General features: G+C 37.1%; 1 protein-coding gene across 1 annotated transcript; it reads right to left on the bottom strand.

Annotated features, from left to right (window-relative positions):
* Positions 1-1925: 1925 nt before the first annotated feature.
* LOC121739410 (autophagy-related protein 9A) lies at positions 1926-23097 on the bottom strand. Its single transcript, XM_042131874.1, has 15 exons — positions 22645-23097; positions 21935-22205; positions 20562-20682; positions 20063-20187; positions 15032-15159; positions 12629-12813; positions 11430-11563; positions 10606-10726; positions 9808-10044; positions 9176-9304; positions 8451-8517; positions 8092-8255; positions 7534-7641; positions 3757-3936; positions 1926-3426 (listed from the first exon to the last, which is right to left on the bottom strand). Exons 1-15 carry the CDS (start codon positions 22805-22807, stop codon positions 3313-3315), a joined length of 2247 nt encoding a protein of 748 aa, XP_041987808.1. The 5' UTR covers positions 22808-23097; the 3' UTR covers positions 1926-3312.
* Positions 23098-24511: the final 1414 nt, after the last annotated feature.

Here is a 24511-nt window from a genome sequence, read left to right as displayed (position 1 = left end):
CAGCCAGCAAAGATCCTTGAGAGTGTTAGTTGATAAAGTCCACGAAACGAAAGCTATGCATGTTTCAACAATAATTGTTTCAACAAAAATTTTCCAAAATTTAAGTGCCCTAGGAACTATTGAACAAGGAATTTCTTAACTAATTAAGGAACATATCTCAAGTGTCCACCAATGTTTAACTTGGATTTTTGTCTTGTGTGTATCTCATAAGACAAAAACTTTTAAGAGTCATCACATGGGACCCTAAAGGTGAGACCGCACTAAGAGACACTACGCTGCACCGGAGCGACACTAAACGTCACTTGTATGGCACGTGAAATGTTGCGTCGCTGCCGCGTAGTGCCGCTTAGTGAGGTCAGTATTGCTTGTAAAATGGGCATAAATACATATTTAAAACATTGCAATTTAATATAATGCACATAACATTAGTTACCAAAAAAATTGGAAGTAAATTTACGTATTCTGTTAAGTATTTTTTTATATAATGTGTATTTTATTAATTTTAAAATTATTTTGAACTTTGCTGACTGCAGTACATAAGGTTCAATTTTCAAACACTTCTTAAACAGCGCGAAAATCGACCCTAACCTCAAAATACCTACTATTTGAAACGTAAGCGCATATTCCGCTAAGCTATATTACAATTTTTTTTCCGAGGATTCAAACTTGATGACTTAGTATAAACCTGTAAACACTTTAATAATAAAATATTTTAAATTGCTTTTAAGTATATAGCGATAAAAAATCCACTACAATATTTCACTTTTTGTGCGTATAAGATAAAAAATTTACACGAAACTATGACTATCGTTAATCTATGTACTATCAGAGAAATTGATTCTTTAGCAGAAGACGGACCTATATTATTTAATCGCGTTATGTCAAGCCCGTCAGGTAACATCACGTCTAGCATCAACTTAATGTAAAGCGTCAAAATTACGTAGGGCCTCGTTCTGCCTATTAATAAATTTCTCTGATGATAGTACTGAACTCTGTCGGCCGAGTACACTTAGCATTGAACCTTGCGTTTTCATTATTGTTCTCTTTTGTTCCTCATTATAAAGAAGGAGAGGGATTTCGACGCACAATTTAGAGCGCGCACGGTCGCCATAATTGTCTTTCGCCGCCTTTAGAATATAAGTTCTAGCTGACAGATAATAAAGTCTACTTTTTGATTAAACGATCGTTTACAGGCGAGTTTTATAGAAAAGTAGGCTTTAGGTGCATTAAAGTGTATAATCGTGTTTAACAGGCGTTATTGCCAAGTATACTAGCCGACTCGGCGTCTCCAATAGCGGGAGCTGACTTAAATATTACAAAATATATCACATGGTGTTCACTCTGGCTGCCGGAGCGTCGGAACGCGATACACCCGACCCCGTCACTATATAATCACAAATTATCTATAATCCACTGCTGAAACATTTTACAATTTTTTTTGTTTATGGACGATTAACCTCTTTCCATAGATTCTTTCATCCAATTTACATTTTTATCTATGACCTTCCACAGTTTTACAAATACACATAGAAGCCCAATTGAGCCAATATTAGGGTCTTTCACCGCTAGGGGGCGTACCGACTCATACAAAGCGGCCAGTGTCTGCTTGGTTTCAAAGTCGATAATAATTTTCTAAAACTATCCAGCCACCTGACACTAGGGAAAGCTATGTATTAGTCGGGAGGGTGTCTTATGTATTTTGCGACAGACATGCAACAGGCGTTTAACAGTAGATATTGTACAATTTTCGCCTGTTTCACCTGTGAGACGACCCTTATTTAACACACAATCGTAATCAGAAGACGACAGTAAAATGTCGATTACAGTTTAAAGGTGAGACCGCACTATGCGACATTTTACTTCCATAGAACTGGGGGCCTATTATGAGCTCTTAAATCCATTCACTTTAGGTCCTTATACTGACTGTATAAGGACGTAAAGTGAATGGATTTAAGAGCTCATAATAGGCCCCCTGGCGTTTTACAAACGTGAAACTGCAGTTTTCAAGCGTCAGTTCTATGTAAATGAAGTGTCGCGACGTTTTGTGTCGCTTTAGTGCGATTTCGCCTTTACAGTCATAAGTTTCGAGGTAACGTTATTACTTATTATAATATGTATAATGTCAATATCAATATATAATTATATTATGCTATAGTAGAGTAAAAAATATCAAGCAGTGGATTATCCATTTGATACTTTGCGCACGATCACGAGCCCGGAATCTATATACGTTCTCATTGAAAAGTATACAAAACAGCAAAAATATAACAAAAATAAATGGCAGGTGTCAAACATTTCAATGAAATCGTGTATACATTTAAATGCTCGTATCGTGCCATGTACATATCACAAACTTGATTGCTACAACCGATGTATACTTGTATACAAAAATACTGTAAGTAGTTTAAAATGCGCTAAAATCAAAGATTTAAATTTAAGATATTGCTAAAGTAAATTCAGATAGAAAAAGTAATATATAATATTATGTTACTGAAACTCATATAATGTCATTCTGGCCAAAATACCAAAGTGCTTATGCCTTAACAAAACTTCCACACATATTCGTGTTAATTAATATTTGAGTATATTTGAAGTGAATTTCGTATTTATAACATACTTATGAATTTGCATGTTATTTACATTCATTATGTATACAGTATAATGTATCGTTTTCATCGCTTTCCATATTTATTATTGCTATGCTATTGGCAACAGTTGACATAATATTTAGAAAGTGTTTATCAAGGTCATTTTTCACGTCTTGTAACTCGTTTAAGTAATAGATACAAAATACCGACAACATAATATAAGTTTATATATTTTGTTTTGTCCAGTCTTTATTTTTTAAAACATAAAATGTCGAAATCGAATGTATTGAGAAGAGAAATTAGCGCATTTTAAATAACATAACAAAGTGATTTAAATCCTTTCTCGTCTTGAATTTTAGCGATCACTTTATAACAATCGAACCTGACTCCCTGATGATGCAAGAGCCAGGCGCGTCTGTCATATTATAACCAACGTCATTCACAGTCGTGCCATATAATTTTTAGGGTTCCATCCGATCCTTTTACGTTACGTTCGTCTGCATGTTTTTATCTTCGTCCTCTTCTGTCTTTTGAGGGAGGCTCCCATACAAAAGACACATTCTTTTGCCTATTTTAGCTGTATAATGGTACCGAACCCTTCGTTCGAGAGTCCCACTGAGTCACACTGAACCTGTACATTACAAGAAATATTTAACACCACTTCGAGTAACACAGTATACATCAGTGGCGGCTATACCCACTCGGGGGGCGGGCGGGGGCGGCGTTAGGGGCGCAGCAGGGGCGTCTGCTCCGTCCACCGTCCTCGATCGTCGCGCTCGCTGCACTTGTTGCGACAACACGCTACCGACTCGGACGTCGTTGCGGTCGTTACTTGTTGCTGAGGGAGAGTTCGTTTATTAGCAAATTCGTTTTATAATACGTGAGTTGAAGAACACATTTTTTCCTTTATTATTTGAAAAAAACTTGTAACTTATCTACTTCATCACCTGGCTAATGTATCTGGCTACACATAAAATCCAGTTTCTTTTTATTTTATTTCATTTTTCCGGCCCCAAAGCCTGCATTTACTGCAAAAAACTGCATTCTTTTACCTTTACTGTCCTGGTTCTTCCACCCGCGTCTACAATTAGGTTTGTTTAATTTGTCTACGTCACAAATTGATCCGTATTAAGTCTAGTTAGTTTTTGAGTGTAGACGAGTGCGTTACCTGTGAGAGGTGGAGGTCGTATAGGTGCAGCGTGCTGACGGACATGTCGCGCGCCTCGTCGGGCTCCGCGCTGTCGGCGGTGGCGGGGGCTCCGCTGGCCGCGCCCGCCAGCACGCTGCCCGCGCCCGCCAGCGGCCCGCGCGCCCCGCCCTCCTCCTCGTCGCTCGTCTCGTCCATGTCCTGAATATACAAATGCAGATAACATTTAAAAATGTACTGTGGCGGTACCCACAATTTGCCTCACAATCCTGCATCGCCCTATCGATATTTCTGAGAACGGCAACATAATATGTATATGTCGCAGCCAACTGGTTTAAATAGCCGTTGAATCAAACAGCTAGCCTTTTGACTGAACAACGCCATTCAATGACACATCTAGCTTTTTAATGGAATATTTAAGTCCTTCAAAACGTTCAACACTACAGCTGATTCAAAAGCCGCCGTTTGATTGAATTTGTTCAGCGCTCGCCACCGCGGCGCTAGGTACGTTTTGTTTACAATATGGCATCAACTAACCGGTGATTTCTGGTTGTATTTTAAGATATTTTTCGTAAATATAATAATAATAATAATATAATAATAAAGCCTCATTTATTCCTTAACAATTTACAATATTAACATTTACACTTTTAACATTTTTACATATTTTAATATTAATTTATATATGTACGAGTATCACATTTTTATCATAGCATGCTAATTTAATACCTTGAATTACCTTTTAATTTTTACAATTTCATTTTTCATATCAAATATTAGTATTTAAATGTATAATATTAAGTATTTATCAATTTAATTAAACGTTTTATTTTAATAATTGAACAATTATAATTTTTAAAGAAACAATTTAAAATTTTCGTAAATATACGTTACAAGTATTATTAAAGAGACAGAAATTATGGGGGCACATACGAAGTGAATCAAAATTTAAACTAATATTCGAGGAGAAATTACGGGATTATGAAATGCATTACCAAGGTATTTATTGCAACTGTGTTCAAAATTTATTTAGAATCAGAGTTAAAATGCAATAATTAATCTGCTTGTTATCATTATACACTTGTGTAATAATAGCACTAAACTAATGGTCACCTTAGTTAATTTGCCATTTAACCAGTTAGCCAAGCGTCGTCTAGATGTAGTGTTGAACGTTGCAGTCAACAAGTCGGCTAAACGACGTATAGCCGTGTGATTGAATGGCGTTATTCAGTCAAAGGGCTAGCTGTTTGATTGAATGGCTTTTTTTGACAAGACTGCGACATATATTATACAACGTCTGAAACGACATCAGACGTCTTCAGGCTGACTGAGCATTCATTCACATCGTTAAAGTACCATCGAAGAAATTGAGTCATCTAGGCAGGTGGCGGACCTCATTTGGTCAGGTTATGTCAAATTAATGTCAGTCGTGATCTGGATTCTGGCAGCTGAGTTGGACGTAACGAGATTAATACTTTAACAGTGTAATCTGATCTTTAGTAGTATAACTAAAGCTCAGGTAAACCTAGGCCTTTACATCCGTTGTGGATGATTTACAGTTTATACAGTATATTCAGAGCGAAATAACCACTCCTAAAATACTGTAGTGCCTGGAACAAGATTTTTAAATATCCGTATGGTTGCCTACTCACCTAAACTAGCCTACTCCAGAAGAAAGAATTAGTCAATACGTCTGGGACCAACTATGTGCGGATTTCCTCACGATTTTTTCCTTCACCGTATGAGTGTCCGTATTAAATGTACTACTTGAGATCAGAAAATGTCTTATTGGTACACGCCACAAAGCTCAGGTAACATTGTTAAATACTGATGTCGCTAACACCTAAGTGCGATAGCAATCCATACTAATATTATAAATGCGAAAGTATCTCTGTCTGTCTGTCTGTCTTGCTTTCACGCCAAAACTACTGAACCGATTGCATTGATTGAATTGAATGATGATTGAATTTTGTACACAGTTATTCTAGAGTCTGAGAAAGGACATAGGCTACATGTTGATGTGGGAAAATATCTTATTTCCATGAAAATATCGATGAAAATGAATTCGCATTGCGCGTGGCCAGCGCTCATCCCGGGGGTCCTGGGTTCGAGTCCCGCAGGCGGAACAAAAAGTTTTCAATGTTCCTGGGTCTTGGATGTGTATTAAAATAAAATTTCAAAAATCTTAAACATATTTTATGTAAAATATTATAAAAAATCCAGAAATATATCGATGCAATGAACATTTTAGTTCTAATACGATTCAACAGATGGCGTTTTATTTTTTACTTTATTGTAACATAGAACTAATCATACTTATTAGTTAGTATGTTTTTGTTTATAGTTTTTAATACGTTAGAATATTATGTTTAATAATATAATCACTTGGTATAATAATAATCAATCTATCTTATCTTATAGAACTCCTACTGCATTTCTAATATAATTATGTGACAAGTTGATAACAGAAGGCGCTCTAAAATAAAGGAGTTCGAGTGTACCGTGTTGGCCTATAGGTATTCCATCCAGAAAATATATCAATGTAATCAACATTTTAATTCTAATATATGAAAACAGATGGCGTTTTATTTTTTACTTTATTATTGTAACAGAACTAATCATACCTACTTTACTATATAATATTGTTTTTATTCATAACTAGCTGTTGCCCGCGACATCATCTGCGTGGACTTTAGTTTATAGCGCGCGGTGTCAACAAAATTTGTGTCAAATTTAAAAACTTTTTAAAACCCTGGTAAGTGGTACCCCTCTTATGGCCGCGCTACACCGGAATGGCAGCGCTGAAAGTGCTCGCCTCGCATGGCAGCGCCATTCCGGTGTAGCGCGGCCCTTAATTAATCAAAATACCCAAAAACAGCTGTGCAGTGTGCACATAATCTATACTAATATTATAAATGCGAAAGTATCTCTGTCTGTCTGTCTGTCGGTCAGTCTCGCTTTCACGCCAAACGCCAAAAGTATCTCTGTCTGTCTGTCTGTCTGTCTGTCTGTCAGTCTCGCTTTCACGCCAAACGCCAAAACTTCCGAACCGATTGTAATGAAATTTTGTATACAGATAGTCTAAAGCCTGAGAAAGGACATAGGCTACTTTTTTACTGGAAAAAAGGGTTGTAAGGGAGTGAAAATGCGTAAATTTGTTCAAATTAAGTTAGTTCCAACAATTCATAATAGATGGCGCCGTGCGTCTTCTACGTCGCGCTGACGCTTGCTCAAAAGTCTTTCTATAAGACGTGGTATCATCTTACATTTAAGTTTCGATTTTTTTCGATTGTTATATCTATTCTACGGTATTAAATAACTCAGTACTTTATCTGTGCAGTGACGTAACCTTAAATCTATCAATGATAAATAGTTTATGGGTAAAGTTGTGTAATTGGAGGGCTAAATAAGCTTTAAAATTTGGCATAAAATATAAAGTTTAATATAAAAAAATGAAATACTTATTGTGTGCACACTGCACAGCTGTATTGATTTAAGGGGTACCAGGGTTTTTTTATAAAAGCTTTTGACACCAATTTTGTTGACATCGCGCGCTATAAACTGAAGTCCACGCGGACGAAGTCGCGGGCAACAGCTAGTATCACCATACAACTTACAACGTATTAAGCCAGATATTCATAGTAGTAAGAAATTTCACTTTACAAGTTTTATTGACATTTAAAATAAGAGATATGTTCCTTTAAATATAGATTTTTTATTTCATAAGCACTTCTAGCGAACCTAATTTAATTTTCATAGCACTAAACTAAAAAAGAGCATTACTCTAGTATCACTTACGGGCAGACGGAACTGCGTCTTCTGCTGATAGAAGGAGAGTACGGCGGGCAGTGGAGTGTTGGTGCCGAATATACTCTGCTGGATGTACGAGCCCAGCATCGTCTTGTTCTGAAACACAACAGTAGTAGTAGAGTATTTTCCGCAACCATAGCATTACACATACAACAAAATGTTGCCTTGCGTTATGGTGAGACAAAAAAAAAGTCTTCCCACACCATAATCTCTAAAAAAAATAATTAAAATCGGTGTAGCCGGTCAACCATTTTGGCTTGACGAAGGGGAATGCGTAGTCTTGCGTAAATGCGTAGTCTTGTCGCGTGTCGCCGGCAGTAGTCGCTGTCCATTAGAGAATGCTTAAGACCGTGACAGATTGTTGAAGTTCTATTTAACTGACCGGCGAAACAAAAAGGAGTGTTATGATTTTGACTACTATACATGTGGCTATGGATAGGTTCCACGCGTGACAGGAAAAGCGCCTTAACGTGGGTTCCGTCTTACCGCCTTCGTCCTGCAGATACTGTTGGCCGCTGTATACAACATCAGTAGAGGGGTCCTTACCAGCGCATTGGTCGGCAGCGCGGCGCACATGCTGTGTCTGAGCGAGCGGAGGAAGTGTCTCTGCGCTGGCTCGGTGGGCTGCCAGGCGGGGTGGCGGCACGAGAACGCCACCAGCGACAGCTCCGTCTTACCGCCCTCGCCCTGCAGGTATTGGCTGTTCGCCGCTGTAAACACATCGAAATACAATAACGATAACTCTTATCAATTGGACTGCTCAAATATGGCTCTAGTTACTGAAATAAACACGCAGCTAGGGCAATGAATATTGTACGAAGGAGCCTAGACAACCTACGTTATAGGTGTGCATTTCGACAAAGAACAGTAACATTGATTTAATTTCGTCAAAGTATGTTAATTACCTTTTATTTTGTCTCCCATTTTGCCGACCGCCTGCCATTCCGGATGCCCGTGCCTTCTGATGTCCAGCTGAAATACACATGCGCACATTGTTAGCATACTCATCTATTCTTTTACTACACTATTCCAACTATTCATTCTAACAATTCTGATTTCGGAAAGCCCACAAGTGTGTTCAACACAACAATATGCTCTCTGTGAAAACGATTTAAGCATAAGGCATAACCAAAATGCCCTGTCTTAATTTTTTGAACTCATATCAACAAAAGGGTACAATATGATATTGAATGTACTGTCACTTCTTGGTGGAAATTCATCTTCAATTAAATAATTATACACTTTCCTTGCAGGAAAGTGTATAATTATTTAATTGAAAAGGGTACAAGTCAAAAGTAACATTTCAACGCTATTTTCACAGTGAATTCTATTTAAAGGGAATAACAAACACACCCTCGTGTATTTATCACTTCGTTTTGTTACAACCTCTATGTATAGTATAATAAAGAGGTATTTTTTTTATTGGAGGAGTTAATATCTGAAACTACTCGTCCGATTGCAAAAATATTAACACCGATAGAAAGCTAGCGTGTTCCTGAGTGACATAGGCAATAGTAGCATATATTTTTATGTGTTAAAAAAAGTTATGATTTTTTTTAATGAATTTATGTCGTTCTCAGAATTCCACGCGGGCGAAGCCGCGGGTAAAAGCTAGTAGATAATAATGTACCTGAGCGAAAGAGCAGACATCGCCGATGCCGAGTACCGAGACGGTGAAGTTGCGGTAGAAGTCGACGACGTCGAGCGCTCGCGACCGCAACGACAGCAGAACGAGCGGACACAGCAGCGGGCTCACCACCTGAATACATTAAACCATCAAAGTGCGCTGTCTTTTGTTACATTATCTTGACGTAACGTTACATTCATAACGGTTCTTGCTGATGAATGTTGTAGGCTATTATAGTTCACTTGAGACACGACAATCTACAGACAGAATATTAGAATACAAACGTACTTGAAACAAATATTTTGTACGTCAGTAATCTGTCTTAATACGGTCGTGTTTCAAGTGAGCCCTTCCCTCTTAAGTATGAACAATAATTCGATTTTGACCATCAAGGTCAAGGTCAAGATATCGATACGAATTATCCTTGTGGGCAATATAGCTACTACGCTCTTAAATGTTCGAAGCTGTTTGAAGTGCTACAATTAGATCATCTAGGCCAAGGTTACGATATCGTTACGTTATTACGTCGTGGGCAATATGTTGCGCTCTAAAATGGAATAGCGATTGACGGCCCTTGAGTTTAGAGATTAAAAATGGTTGAAATTCTACCATCTAACCCAAGGTTACTTATTTACCTCGTGGGCGATATGCTGCGCTCTAAAGTGGAACAGCTGTTGGAAGTGCGCCGCGGTGTGGGGATGGTGGGCGCGGCCTCGCCACGCGGCGGGCAGGTAGTGGACGTGGCCGAGCACCGCCACCAGCAGCTCCTCTCTCGTGCCCGCCCCCGTAGCCACGCCCTCCTCGCCCGTCAGCGCGCGCGCGCCCGCCAGCACGCAACCGAGCGCCGTGATCATTGTTAGCGCGTGCTCCACCTGACACACACGCATAAATAAAGACGTGAGTGGAAGAACCAGGCAACTAACATTTTGTAACATAAGGACAATTACTAATTTTTTGCCTTATAATTTTAACAAACCTCGTAATTTACCTACTTTATCATCTGGCTAAAATATGTGGCTATACATAAAATCTATTTTTTTTTACTTCAAATGTTTTTCCCGGCCCGACCTCGGCTTCCATTTATGCAAAAAGCGGCATTTTTTAAAAGTATTACTTTACTGTTTCTTCCACTCATGTCTTCAAATATGTTTGCCGTTATTATTAAACTTTACTAGACGTTCAGCGCAGCTCCGCCAGCGTAAATAAGGTGTTTCGCGCAACCATAAAAAAGGAGCCTATCTCCTTCCCTGTGATTCCTTACTCTATATCTGTGCCGATCAAATTATCCAACACAAAAGAATACTACGATACTTGACATAAATGGACTATCCAAAACAAAATATTTTTTCAAATCGGACCAGTACTTCCCGAGGTTAGTACGTTTAAACAAACAATTTCTTCAGCTTTATAATATTATAAATGACGGCACTCACGGTGAGCACGTCCTCATCGTAAACGGACAGTAGCACCAGCACGCCCAGCACGCTGCCGGCGACGAAGGCAACGTTGCGCGCAATCACCGCCGACAGAGGCGACGTGAACGCCTGAAGGTACCTGCATACATTGAGCAAGTCAGTAACGGCGTTAGGGGGAGGGCGACACTAGGCGACCGCCCAGGGCACCGGATAAAAAGGGGCGCTGGAGGCAGTCTAAAAGGGGTGCCGCAAGCAAGGTGCTCTACCAGTACCCTGGGCGCCGAAAAATACTCGCCCAGGGCGCTGATAGTGCTAAAACCGGCGCTGGAGCAAGTCACATAAACAGGTAGGTGGTATTATAGGCATAAGGCAAGTAGTATTATAGCCTGCGCTGAGCTTTAATTGGATCGAATAATTTCTGCGTAAGAAGGAAATATATCGACAGACGGTAAATATTACAGACGCCGTTGTAAGTGGGCCCCTAGACGTTCAATTTTATTGGGCAATATGATTGAACAATTTATTTGACAAAAAGATTGAAAGGCGGGCGCTTTCAATATCAACCCTACACGGTCAATAATAATATTGCACAATACGTTATAACTTATAGCGCACAATAAAATTGATCGTCTAGGGACCCGCTTAGAAGGAAAATCATATTATATCGATTATCGACCGACGCCGCGCGCCGTTGTAATCGAACAACCGGCTGACAAATCTTGTCACACACGTTTCTAGACTTGCTGGAACGTCAAGCCAATAATGCAAGCGCTAATTCACACCGGTCATGTCTGAATTGACCCTTAGGTCGATTTCGTGGCGATCATTGTGCTCCCTCATACCTGGCGGCGGGCTTGTTGGCGCGCGCGAGCCTCTCTCGCAACTCGTGTTCCAGCTCGTTGAAGTGGCGCAGTGAGACGCGCGCGTACAGCGACCACGTGCGCAGACCGAGCGAGCCCGGCGAACGTTTTATCAGCTGCAATCATACACAGTATTTAAAATTAAACCATTGTTGACAGTGGCGGGGCAAGACCTAAAATATATGGTGTGGGCATATTTGTGAGACCCCCTGATGGATGATGCAAGATTACGAATTTTGTTGAGTTTTGATACACAAATGTTTATTTATAAGAAATTGAGAATCGAGACACCTTAATTCAAAAAAATCATCGCGGTCCAAGAGGCGCGAGGTTCCCTAGGACCTCGAGGCCGTGGGCGGTAGCAAACATCGCCTACGCCTTACGCCGCCTTTGATTGTTGACTGTCATCCCATTGGAGACAAATTAGATTTTTGTTTGAAGGACAGACAATCGCCTTTTAATATATTTAGAGTTTGAATTCTTCAAGTGCCAATAATAATTGGAAGATTCCCCTAAGACCACGAAGACGGCAACAGGGCGCCGCCACCGCCGTAGCCGCCGCGCTGCCCGTGAATTCGTGTCCTTAGTTCTATTTATCGTGATTTTGTTTATCGGTCAATACGGCTCCAATTCAGTTCTGGGAGTGGGTACAAGTGAATTCATTTTTAAACTGTTGATATTGTTTTTTTTTTTTCAAATTAGGTGATCAGCTTGCATTGTCCTAACCAAACTTGAAAACATCTGCTCAAATGGAACCCGACTTTCGACTCAAAGGCAAACTCTAAACAAGTGAATCACGTACGCGTTTATTCATACAAAAGAGCATTTGGTGTCCTTATAACAGATAGCCTTCATAAATATACAGGGTGTAACAAAATTAGGTGATAATATATTAGGGTGTGCAACATGTATCCCTTATACAGAGTTCAATGTGAAAGTATCAACGGTAAAAGAGCAAATTTCTTTTGTGATTTGTATGGACAAGCGCCTTAGCGTCATGAATTTTCCCATATAAAAGTTTTAAAAAAGTTGCTCTTTCAGCGCTGCTACTTTCACAGTGAATTGTCTGCATACACACCCTCAAGTATTATCACTTAGTTTTGTTACACCTTGTATATACAGGGTGCAATTAAGCCTGTACCCTGTAAAGATTATTAAATTAAATTGTTGATTGACAGTACCTCGGCATAATTGAAGAAAAAGTACAGTATCTGCCAGGCGAGTATGAGTGGCGCCAGCAGCAAGTTGACTAGAGCCAGCGCGAGAATCTGTCGCTCGAGCTGGCGCGCCAGCACTGTCCTCTTCGACTGGTCCTTGAAGCACTCGCGCAGCTGCCAACAGTTCTCCCAAGGAGACCAGGGACTCGCTGCACACGTACATGGAACGTGTAATAAGTTTCAAACGGACAACTTATACCAGGTTCACACGGCACAATCCTGCAAGTTTTTTGCAGTATACGTCTTAACGAATAAATAGTGGCACATACAATGTATATAGAACCACCAGTATGTATGTTAAGACGTATACTGCAAAAAAACGTGCAGGTGGCCGATTCTGTATCGTACATTTGTGAGTTAATAACTGAGTTAGTAACGAAACGGAGGAGTGAGTAACGTAAAGTGTCTTTTTTGTATTCACTTGCATACAAAAGTGAGACTTCCCGTTGCACACTCCTCCGTTTCGTTACTAACTCATTGATTAACTCACAAATGTACGATACAGAATCGGCCAGCAGGATTGTGCCGTGTGAACCTACTCTCATGCATGGTAAAGACCCACGAAGAGGTACCCAAGAGGCAATAAAAGAAAAAGAGTCAGAAAACTGAAATGTTGCTCAGATGTTGTTGCAAGCAGCTGGAAAGACCTGGCTTGGATTAGGCATTTAAACTTAATTTTTAACAATATTATTTGTAACAATAAATGTAACCTTTGTATACAAAGGTTACATAAAAAAATAGTTTAAAAACTATAACTCGACTATACAAGGTGTAACAAAACTAAGTGATAAATGATAATATTTTAGGGTGTGTACGTGTTCTTTGTAGAGAGTTCACTGTGTAAGTAGCAGCGCTGAAAGACAATTTTATTTTTTCACTTTTGTATCTCTAGTATCTCTATACAAAAGTGAAAAAATAAAATTGTCTTTCAGCGCTGCTACTTTCACAGTGAACTCTCTACAAGGAACACGTACACACGCTAAAGTATTATCACTTAGTTTTGTTACACCCTGTATAATATTGTTATTGTTTAACAAAAATTGAACCTGCACCTCAAAGATAGGAAAAGCAATAGTAATATTATTAAAAACTAGCTGTTGCCCGCAACTTTGCTGCGTCAACATAATCATAATATTATAATAACTAAGACGCTTTTCCCCTTTTAGGGTTTCCTACCCAAAGGATAAAAACGGGACCCTATTAGAAACACTTCGCTGTTTGTCTGTCTATAGGCTGTATCGCAAGAACCGCGTTAGGTAGACAGTTTAAATTTTCACTAATCTATAATATAAAAATGAGTCGCTGAATGTGTTGCTAAGCGCAAAACTCGAGAACGGCTGAACGGATTGGGCTAATTTTAGTCTTAAAATATTCGTACAAGTCCAGGGAAGGTTTTTAAGTGACACGAAGTTCACCGGGACAGCTAGTTATAATAATTATGAATTTCTGTTGCCGCCAAAACAACAAATAAGTACCAAAAACAAAATAAAGCAAATAGATTTATATTTGATAGGCATAATATAATTTGTGTATATTTGTTGTTGCCGCCTCGTGTTGTCTCGCACTCGCACTCGTGCGGCTTCACCTTGCTAAACTTTTGAATCGGGAGTTAGGGCGTTCGCTGCGTTAAGCGTGCGCCCGGCGCGGCCACCCGCGAGGCGTGCTTGTTTCATGTCATCCCATAGAGCAGCGCTGCGTTGAGGCGGATCAGCCGTCACACGAGTACTATGGTCTATGGCGAGCGCACGGCGCGGGCGCCCGCGACGGGCAGCCGCGCCGAGCACACGCTCAACGCATACGCATATATACGCATATAGGCAACAGACACAATCTGTGAAAATTTCAGAAGTCTAGCTATAGCGGTTCTTGAGATACAGCCTGGAGACAGACAGACAGACGGACAGACATCGAAGTCTCAGTAATAGGGTCCCGTTTTTACTCTTTGGGCACGGAACGCTAAAAAGCACTAATAAAGTGCAATGAGCCATGCCATGCTTATTAATAACTCAAATAATAGTATTTTAAAAAGATAAAACCGTCTTCAAAATTGTACGTAATTAAGAATTAAAATTACCTATCTCAAAACTACTGAACCGATTTTGATGAAACTTGCAGTATTCCCTAAGTTTAACAATAATACCTAGTACTTAAAACAAATAATAATCACTTTTAAATCGGACTTATAATTCCGGAGATATACGAATATAAAATAAACATACACTTTTGAAATTTGGCACATTTGTTCAGACGCTGACGTAGACTAACATATTATACGAAAAACGGACTGTTGTGGAAATATTACATACATACGGGTCCAATTGATAACCTCCTTTTTTAAGCGTCGGTAAATAATTAGTAAATACTCACAGAAGAGCAGGAACTCGAGGTTCCACTTGAGTCCGCGAGACAGGTAGTGGAACTCGCCGAGCAGGGGCGCCCGCAGCCGCAGCGGCAGCAGACTCTTGTTAACCATCGCCACCATGTAGTTGTCGAACCTGACACAAAGTATTACACCTCTTTGTTATTGATTGATTCAACTGAATTATATCATGAAATAAATTGATTCTTACACAGATAATAATAACTCCCACACTGGTTTCGGTGACGGTAGCCGGTTTCATTGAAACCAGGCCAGTTACGCAGAAGTAATTTTATAGTGCCCAAATGTGCGCACAGTACACAAGAGCACTCTCTATTCCTTTTACTCTCAAAATAATGTAGGCCAGAAGACTGACACGACTAAAGAGAGAACGGGCGCAGGACCGACTTTTTACATGCCCATCCGACGCATGGATCATCTTATTTGTCAGATCAGGTGATCAGTCTCCATTGTCCTAACCAAACTTGAAAATAAAATGTTTCCAACGTGGAAATTAAACCCACGACCGAGTCAAGAGCAATGATCTAAACCACTAACTAGACCACGGAGGCGTATACAGATGGTGGGCCTACGTCGTAGTCTGTCGGCTAGGTGTACATAACGCAACTAAATTACGTAGGTCCACCATCTGTCTATGCATCTACTTCTCTGATAGTGTCTGTATAAGAGCTATTCTCTGAATAGCTCTTTTTTATATAACATTTTTAATTTATGACAAATTATGATAAAGTTTGTCATATATTACCACATAATAGGCTAAAAGCAATTAAGTGTTCATTATGTCAGTTATAGCCAGGATTGCACGCAAATAATAGCCAGTTTCAACAATCAACTTTTAAATTATTGGTATGAAAGTATAAATCACATAAGCATGGTAGGCTGGACTACTGGACTGGACTTTCTAATTGTCACATTCATTTGGTGTATTTAACATAATATATTTAGAATGTTGAGGCTTTTATATCAGGTCTTATATTATCTTTTAATTTTTATTGCACTTGTTGTATTTTAAAGAAATTGGAAAATAGTCGCAAATAGAGCACAGAAAATATCTTCTTTTGTCAAAGCTTAATGTTACTTAGATAATAATAAGAGTTTTACAGAGAAGGGGCTAAAATGATATCCTGAGATAATTTCTAGATGTGCCGACTATCCGGCCACTTTTGTAGTCGGCGAATAGTCGGCAAAAAGCGCCGACTATCCGGCCTGTTATAATTTTAATATTATTAATATTACATTTAAAAAAAACTTTGATTATTTTGAAATTAAGTAATTGAGTTTTTCTGAAATGACATGCTTGTAAAGAAATATCTAAGTATAACATTTATTAATTTATAGAGTATAGACTATAGACAAATCATTAATACAGACGTACAGACAAAACATCATAGTAATATATTTTTCAGTCTACACATTTTTAATTAAAAAAATACGTGTGGCGGGGACTGCCGCGGTAAAGCTATCGCGTAGCATATCTATCAACTTACTAGCTGTCCCGGTGAACTTCGTGTCACTTAAAAGCCTAGCCTGAACTTCAAGGATTATTTTAAGGCTAAAATTATCAGAATCGGTTCAGCCGTTATCGAGTTAGAGCGTTACTAACACAATTGGATTTATATATAAAGATGCAATTATTATTCGCATACGTCGCACGTACGCAAACACCGTGCCGATATTTTAAAAATAAAAATACTCGGATTTTGTATTAGCAAATAAGGTAATTATGTTAGGGGGATATTAGATTATCATATATATTGGATCCGAGATCATTGAGTCAATTATATTGGATAATGTAATATAGACGTATAAGTATGATTCATTTCTTCCTTGATCATAGATTTTTGACATTTGCTGAGAGATTAGATCCAATACGGTCATAGAAATAGGTGTTGCCAGTTATTTAATATAAAAAAAGAGTTTTTATTTTTTGTTCGTTAATATGTTTCAAATAATGTAATGTTATTATTTTTCTAATTATATACTTGGATGATCTTGCTGAAATAACAAAAAACAAGCCATATTAAAAATGACGATGTCTTTTGACAAATCGAATTCTCTGAGATCTATAGTTTGTGCGTTTTATGATGATATGCGTGACACATTATAATTGACAATAGTAGGGAAGTTACCTAACAAAAATTAATCGATAGTTTAAAAATATCGAATCACTTCGTAAAGGAATTGCAATCGAAATTATCGATTTCGTACTGACATTTCAGTGGTGCCGGCGATTTAAGATGGCCGCCCTTTTTTATCGATTTGATTCAACAGAGTCAATCTCTATTGACATTAGTTTCGTTTCATGCATATGACATTTTTCAAATTTTTTCGTTACAATAATTTTATACTTACTCCTATTTCAGTATCTAGTTAATATTTATAATTTTATTAATAAGTTAGCATTTAGCATCATTTCATTTTTATTCATTTACAATAATTATAGAAAACATTTGTTTTTGTAGATGGAATATAATTTATTACATTTTGTTTTTTTTGTTTTCTTGTAAAAAGAACCCGTAGCAAGGAATATGAAAACTGTCACCCATATCATCTTAGAACGCACAAACTATAATAACCCTGACGTCAATACCTGTCAGCGTTAGCGCTCTTCATTGGTTATTGAAACCACATATGACGTAAAATAGGATCAATGAAATATGATAATATAATATGCAGATATGATCAAATGATCATAATATATATTGGATCCTATATATTATGATCATATAAATGATCCAATATAAATGATAATGTAATACCCCCTTACACTTACACATGACGTACACATTGATATAAGTACAAAAAGACGTACATTAAAAATATATCCTGAAAACCATTGTATCATGAATCATGATTCATGACGTTAACATAACCAAAACACGATCCGACACGTTTGCAATTGCTTGCAGGTGGCGAATGCGACTTATCCGCAAATGAAAACTAAACGAAGCGCTACGGAATCTTCCGAAACCATGATCGGCTTGGCCGACTAGTCGGCCGATTAGTCGGCTTCTTTGCAACCGACTAACCGGCTAGTCGGCTAGTCGGCCAAAGCCATGATCAGAAGTCAGAACATATCTAATAATTTATTTTGCAAACAGCAGCAGATACAACTAAACGTAAATAAATTCGCATCATAATAGGTAAATGTCCATAGTAGACAACACGTTTAATCTATACTAATATTATAATTCTGCAGAGTTTGTTAGTTTGTTTGTTTGTTTGAACGCGCTAATCTCAGGAACTACTGGTCCGATTTGAAAAATTCTTTCAGTGTTAGATAGCCCATTTATCGAGGAAGGCTATAGGCTATATTTTATCACGCTAAGACTAATAGAAACGAAGAAATATAGGAAAATGTGGAAAAAACGGGGGGAAATTATTTGAAAGGGCTTTTTGAACGCGCTAATCTCAGGAACTACTGGTCCGATTTGAAAAATTGTTTCAGTGTTAGATAGTCCATTAATCGAGGAAGGTTATAAGCTATATTTTATCACGCTAAGACTAATACAAGTGAAGAAATAGAGGAAAATGTGGGAAAAACGGGGGAAATTATATGAAAGGGCCTATTTGAACGCGCGAATCTTAGGAACTACTTATTCGATTTGAAAAATTCTTTCAATGTTAGATAGCCCATTCATCGAGGTAGGCTGTAGGCTATATTTTATCACGCTAAGACTAACAGGAGCGAATAAATAGAGGAAAATGTGGAAAAAACGGGGGAAATTGTATGAGAGAGCTTATTTGAACGCGCTTATCTCAGGAACCGGTACAATTTTAAAAAAATCTTTCAGTGTTAGATAGCCCATTTATCGAGGAAGGCTATGGGCTATATTTCATCACGCTAAGACTAATAAGAGCGAAGAAATAGATGAAAATGTGGAAAAAACGGGGGAAATTATATGGAATTGCTTATTATCTTATGAACTACTGGAGCAATGTTTATGTTATTTGGCAAACATGAAGAATAGACCACGTGAAGGGACATAGGCTATTTTTTGCTGCAAAATGTACGGTTGCGTGAAATTCCTAAATTATGCAAGCGAAGCCGAGCGGAACATCTATCTAAGTATATATAATAAAATCATAGGAAAGTCAATTCTGTATATTGAATATTTTTGTACAATAAATAATACTTGGGATGCGATCTACTATGCTAACGCGGACAAAGTCGCGGGCAACAGCTAGTATGAGATAAGCTTTGAATCATAACTTGAATTGACCTTATGATAGCTCTTACCTATACTGTAAGTATAATATATAATATTGTGTTACACATCACTTACATCAACAGTCATAATATTATAATAGCTCATAGATCATCAATATTGGAAACCATACAAGATGATCTATGAGCTAAAATAAATACATATATTTTATTAGTATAATGTTAATGTAACTGTACTAAAGCTTATAAAAATAACATTGCATGTTAGCATAGACACTTCCCAGCACAGAATACACAATATGTTTTAATAAAACAGTTAGCAGTAGCAACAATTATTATTAATTTAAGTATGTAATAATAAAATCTATTTGTGAACACTAATTAATCCACATCATTAATGTTTAAACATTTAAATTATAAAGTAACTAGTCACTCAAATTATTGGATATCTTTTTTAAATTTGCTGAGCATTAAACTGAGTAGGAAACGGTTTAGCGAAATAGGTACCAAAGGAAATATTGGTGAAAAAAAAAACAGCAGGCTAGTCCATGCAGTCATTAATTAATGTGCTCATGTGAATAAATTTAAGTAGTTCCTTGCCTTGGTTCTTTGGAATTCAGAAATGGTCTAAGTAGGCCGACTTGGCTCCAACAAGTGCAATATGCAGCCAATAAATGTCTTATGAAATTAGGAGTTATAAGAAATTAAATGATAACTATTGAGATTAGTCAAATAACTGCTATTTAGCAGTTTCTTGACTAACAGTCTGAAAGAACTTCATCAGTTTTTGTTAACTCATTTTTATGAGAATCATAAACAGATCTCTGGCTACTATGTAGGGGGTTTTTACCTGAGTATGCGGTGGTATATGTCGAGATCGTTGATTTCCTGCTTGTGGACACACATGTGATGCTCGGGCTGAGCCTCTCGCACACGCTCCTGCACTGTGGACCAGCTCACCCAAGCCAGCTCGTTCTACACCAAACATTAAATTTTTATTTATTATTATTATTTATATTATTGACAATGTACTATATTCTGTTAATTTTAAGGACATCATACAGTTTTTCTAAATTATTCTATGTGTTTTTTTTTTTTGGTGAATTTCTTTTAAAGTGTCTTTACAACTCTCATCACAATCTGTTGAGTGGTTTAAGTGTGAAGAGGTAACAGATATACAGACAACTGTCTGTTACCTCTTCACACTTAAAAGCCTTGAATAAGTTGATGAAAGTATTTTATAAATAAGTTAAATATTATTTACTCTGAAAAATTAGATTACATGGTGCTTAGATATGATATTCCTGCCTTATTACTATTTTACTACTACATAATAAAAATATGCTCACCTCACTAATTCTTAAAGCATTATTGTAAAATAGCTTAGTGTCATATGCATAATATAAATTATACAATGATATGAAAAATTTCATACACCAAATTATTATACATAAGACAATTAGGCACCACCTGAAAGTAATAGAAACATAAGTATATTAAAAAACAATGATAAGTATGTATATTAAAAATTATGATTGCTTATAATTGAAGATGTAAATGGATGAAGTAGGTAACTGACAAAATTTGACAATTCGAAAATTGTAATTTTTTGCATTAAATGGTGGCTGTTTTTGCTCACCGGAAGAATGATTTGAAATCAAAAAAGGGTATTTTATTAGACCGGTTAAAAAAAATCGACTATTTTTTTTTTCAAAACCCGCAGTGAAATATCTTCCTAGTAATGAAAAAAGAAGCCTGTGAAAACGGGAGCTCTTAATATCAATTTTGAAAGGTCGCTCATCGTGAATTTCTATTTTACGTTTAAATAACATGGGAATTTTTTTTTTTTAAATTTGGAATTTTACTACTCATTTTTGAATTAACATGTCGGGATGAGCGATACATATTTTTGAAGGAAATTGAACGCTCTAAATAAATTGTCTCTTATGTTTTTTCTGTAAGTTCACTCCTTCAAAAGTTATTCGAGTTTAAAATCCAACATGTAATCAATTCAACGTTTTTTTCCTTAATTGTGATATAATAATAATACTTATCTTCAGACTTCTAACTATCAGAACTATGAACAATGAAATGCTACTAACAACAATTGAATACCAATAATCCAACAATGACATTTTAATAAAAAGACGACACTTTAGGAATAATTTTTTTTTATTTATTGAAATGAAAGCATCAAATTTTAGAGTATCATGTTCTAAATACCTACATACATACCATATAACCTCTCCATTTGTGGGCAGTTTACGTCCAATAAACCAATGTATCGCTCATCCCGACATGTTAATTCAAGAATGAGTTGTAAAATTCCAAATTTAAAAAAAAAAAATTCCCATGTTATTTAAACGTAAAATAGAAATTCATGATGAGCGACCTTTCAAAATTGATATTAAGAGCTCCCGTTTTCACAGGCTTCTTTTTTCATTACTAGGAAGATATTTCACTGCGGGTTTTGAAAAAAAAAAATTAGTCGATTTTTTTGAACCGGTCTAGTATTTTATGTATAGCTAGACATATTAGCCAGATGATGAAGTAGATATTAGTTACAAGGTTAATTCAAATTATGAAGAAAAAAATTAGTTGTTGCCCTTGTTCCTCCTTAAATATTGTATCAACTTCATCCACTCACATCCTCAATTATTATTGTTACATAAAAATATATTTTTTAATCTAATAACTTAGAGAAGATACATGTTACTCTTACCATAACCAGGATATGTTTCCAACACACACAGATGACGAGTATATTACATCATCAAGAGTTAACTTTTCGCTTCTATTTGCTTTTGGATCATTTCTGAATAGTCTCGGATAGTCTACGCAGTACACCAAAAATGTGGAGAACCATACAATAAATATGAATTGCAGCAAAGAGAACAAGTCGGATAGCAGCATGGGATAGAAACCTCCCCGTACATAGTATCGGTACATTCTGGTGAAGAATGAATCCAAATCTTCTATGTGATTCCATGCTCCTGAAAAGAAAGGTCTATCAGAAGACATAATTAAAGGCCTTTTCCTAACTTGAAATACTTACACAGTGAAAAAACAAAAAACCTAAATAAATTGCAAAAAACAGCATGGTGCTTTAATTTCATTGAGCACTTTCTACACAGTTTTATTGTCATGTTAATTATTTATACTTAAAAAGATTGAATATGTTATTGTTATAAAAATTCTGCTGAAGCAACACCATTTACATGTGTCAGGTATGATGAGGCAATTTTGAAAACTTGCCAAACAAAAAACATAGCTCTGTCATGTTCCATATTACAACTTAGAAGGGACCATTTACAATGTAGTGTAATAATTAATCACCATAAAATTTAGTTCACGAGAACAAAGGAAGGTGGAGGAAAGTGGCGCGCTGGGCTGACGCATGGGGCTAGAATGTCGTTGGCGCGAACGCCTTACCTTTGGTCTGGGGCACCTTGTGGATGATAACGTTGGTGGTGTCTTCGTGCTCCTGGTCCAGCGTGATGAGCGTGGGGGCCGCCTGCTCCGCGCAGCCCGCCAGCGGGGGCACTGCCTCATTGTTCAATGCGCTGTACGTGATGTCGCGTCTGTACTGGGACATATTTACGAACGACTAGACCGCCTCATATCTTTCTACGTCTAATTTTTACGACTGGGCCGTTCAATGTGTATACATTTTCGACTCTGGCCCAGAAACGCAATACTTTTGTTCCAATGGGTACACGAATCTACGCGAATTAATCGAAAATATTATATTACCAGTATCACAAAACTCGTGTATTTTATAACAAAAATAATATGGTTCAAGGATACAAAGAATTTTGTAAGGCTAAACAGTATTTTGATTGAAAAAACTACTACAAACCAAACGACGAAAATAAACCTGAGTGAAAATTGACAACCTAGTCTTGGACAAAGGTACATTCGAATTCATTCGAATGCATCGAGTTTATCGCAAAATGATATCGATACTTGTATAGTCTGTCAAAAAAGTGACGAAATTAAAAAATGGCAACATCGTAGTGTCATCCCTTTCGAATAAAGCGCTTATTCCACCTGTCCTATTTAGAAGTCCTAGCTAGGACCCTACATAGGAGACTAATTAGTTCGCTTCTTATTCCACTTGTCCTAATTTAGTGACCAAATCAGTTGTCATTTTGGTCAGACGTCTTCTTAATGGCTCCAGTTCTATCAAAGCAACAAAAAAATGGTCTTCTCATAGGCTTAGCTGTTGGCTCAATGAAAATAAAAATAAATAAAATGCAAAAAAGATGGTTGAAAGAATTTTTGCTTCACGTAAAATTATGAATTATGAACTTTCTGAACTACTTGGAACCAGCATACTTAAGAAATTACCTACGAATGGATTCCAGATCTTATAACATATTAATATGAATTTACTTTAATACAGATTTATCAGTTCCCACTACAGATAAAACGACGGGTGCAAAGTAAAAAAAGTCATCTGCAATTTTGAGTTTTTCGTTTTTTTGTAGAAACTAGCTTAAAATATCATGTTCTACAACATACCAAAAACAAAAATTCAAATATCACCTTATTTTTGGTACTTTTGTCACGTAAAAGAAGACATCTACTCTTGTTTTGTGAAATTGCACGATGTAGATGCGGATAACTACCGCTGGTCGTCTATACGCGGGACGCGCGGGGGTCATGTTATGCGGCATAAGCGGCTATCTGCCATATAGCTTTTTCTACGTTGCGATTGTGATTTAGATGTCTCAATTTACTTTTGCAAATTAGTATTGTTTATTATGTTTATGAGTACCTATTTATGTTAATTCTTATTGTTAGCTATATTAATTGACTTCTAATTTGTTACTGTTATTTTTTACTGTTTTTTCATGTTCAGAAAGTCCAAAACGACTTTTTAAAGAAGTTGAAAGTTTCCAGAACATAAGTGATAGATTTATCGAGCAAAATACTGTGTTGCCCGATGAAATTATTGAACATCTTATAGAAAACCTTGATGTGTCACCGATGAAGACAAATGAATATAAGTTAACTTTGTAAGATAAGTCCCCATGATCTGAATACTCTAGGCCAGTCACACCAGTTCACTCTCAGTCTGAAATATAAAATGATTTTGAAAATTTGTCGATCTCAGCAAATTAACAAATACGCCAACACCTTCAGAATACAGTTCATCACTTCAAGTCCGCCGCGTCCATTATCAGTATTAGATCAAAATATTATATATTCTTTTTTATTAAACAGATACTTTGATCTCATATAATCTATGACCTGCTTGAGTTTATTAACTCAAGCAGGCCATCGAGTATATTGT

The sequence above is a fragment of the Aricia agestis genome, chromosome Z, assembly GCF_905147365.1.
Source record: "Aricia agestis chromosome Z, ilAriAges1.1, whole genome shotgun sequence".
Lineage (NCBI taxonomy): Eukaryota > Metazoa > Arthropoda > Insecta > Lepidoptera > Lycaenidae > Aricia > Aricia agestis.
The sequence above is the reverse complement of the archived record's forward strand: the minus strand, read 5'-3'. Positions and strand labels throughout refer to the sequence as shown.

Excerpts from the sequence above, each read along its gene's own strand:
- LOC121739410 (XM_042131874.1), bottom strand. The coding sequence starts at position 22,807 with ATGTCCCAGTACAGACGCGACATCACGTACAGCGCATTGAACAATGAG. Across the intron at positions 9,305-9,807 it reads CGCAGCATATCGCCCACGAG|GTGGTGAGCCCGCTGCTGTG; the intron begins GTAAATAAGTAA and ends TAATGTATTCAG. Across the intron at positions 8,256-8,450 it reads AATGGGAGACAAAATAAAAG|CGGCGAACAGCCAATACCTG; the intron begins GTAATTAACATA and ends ATGTGTTTACAG.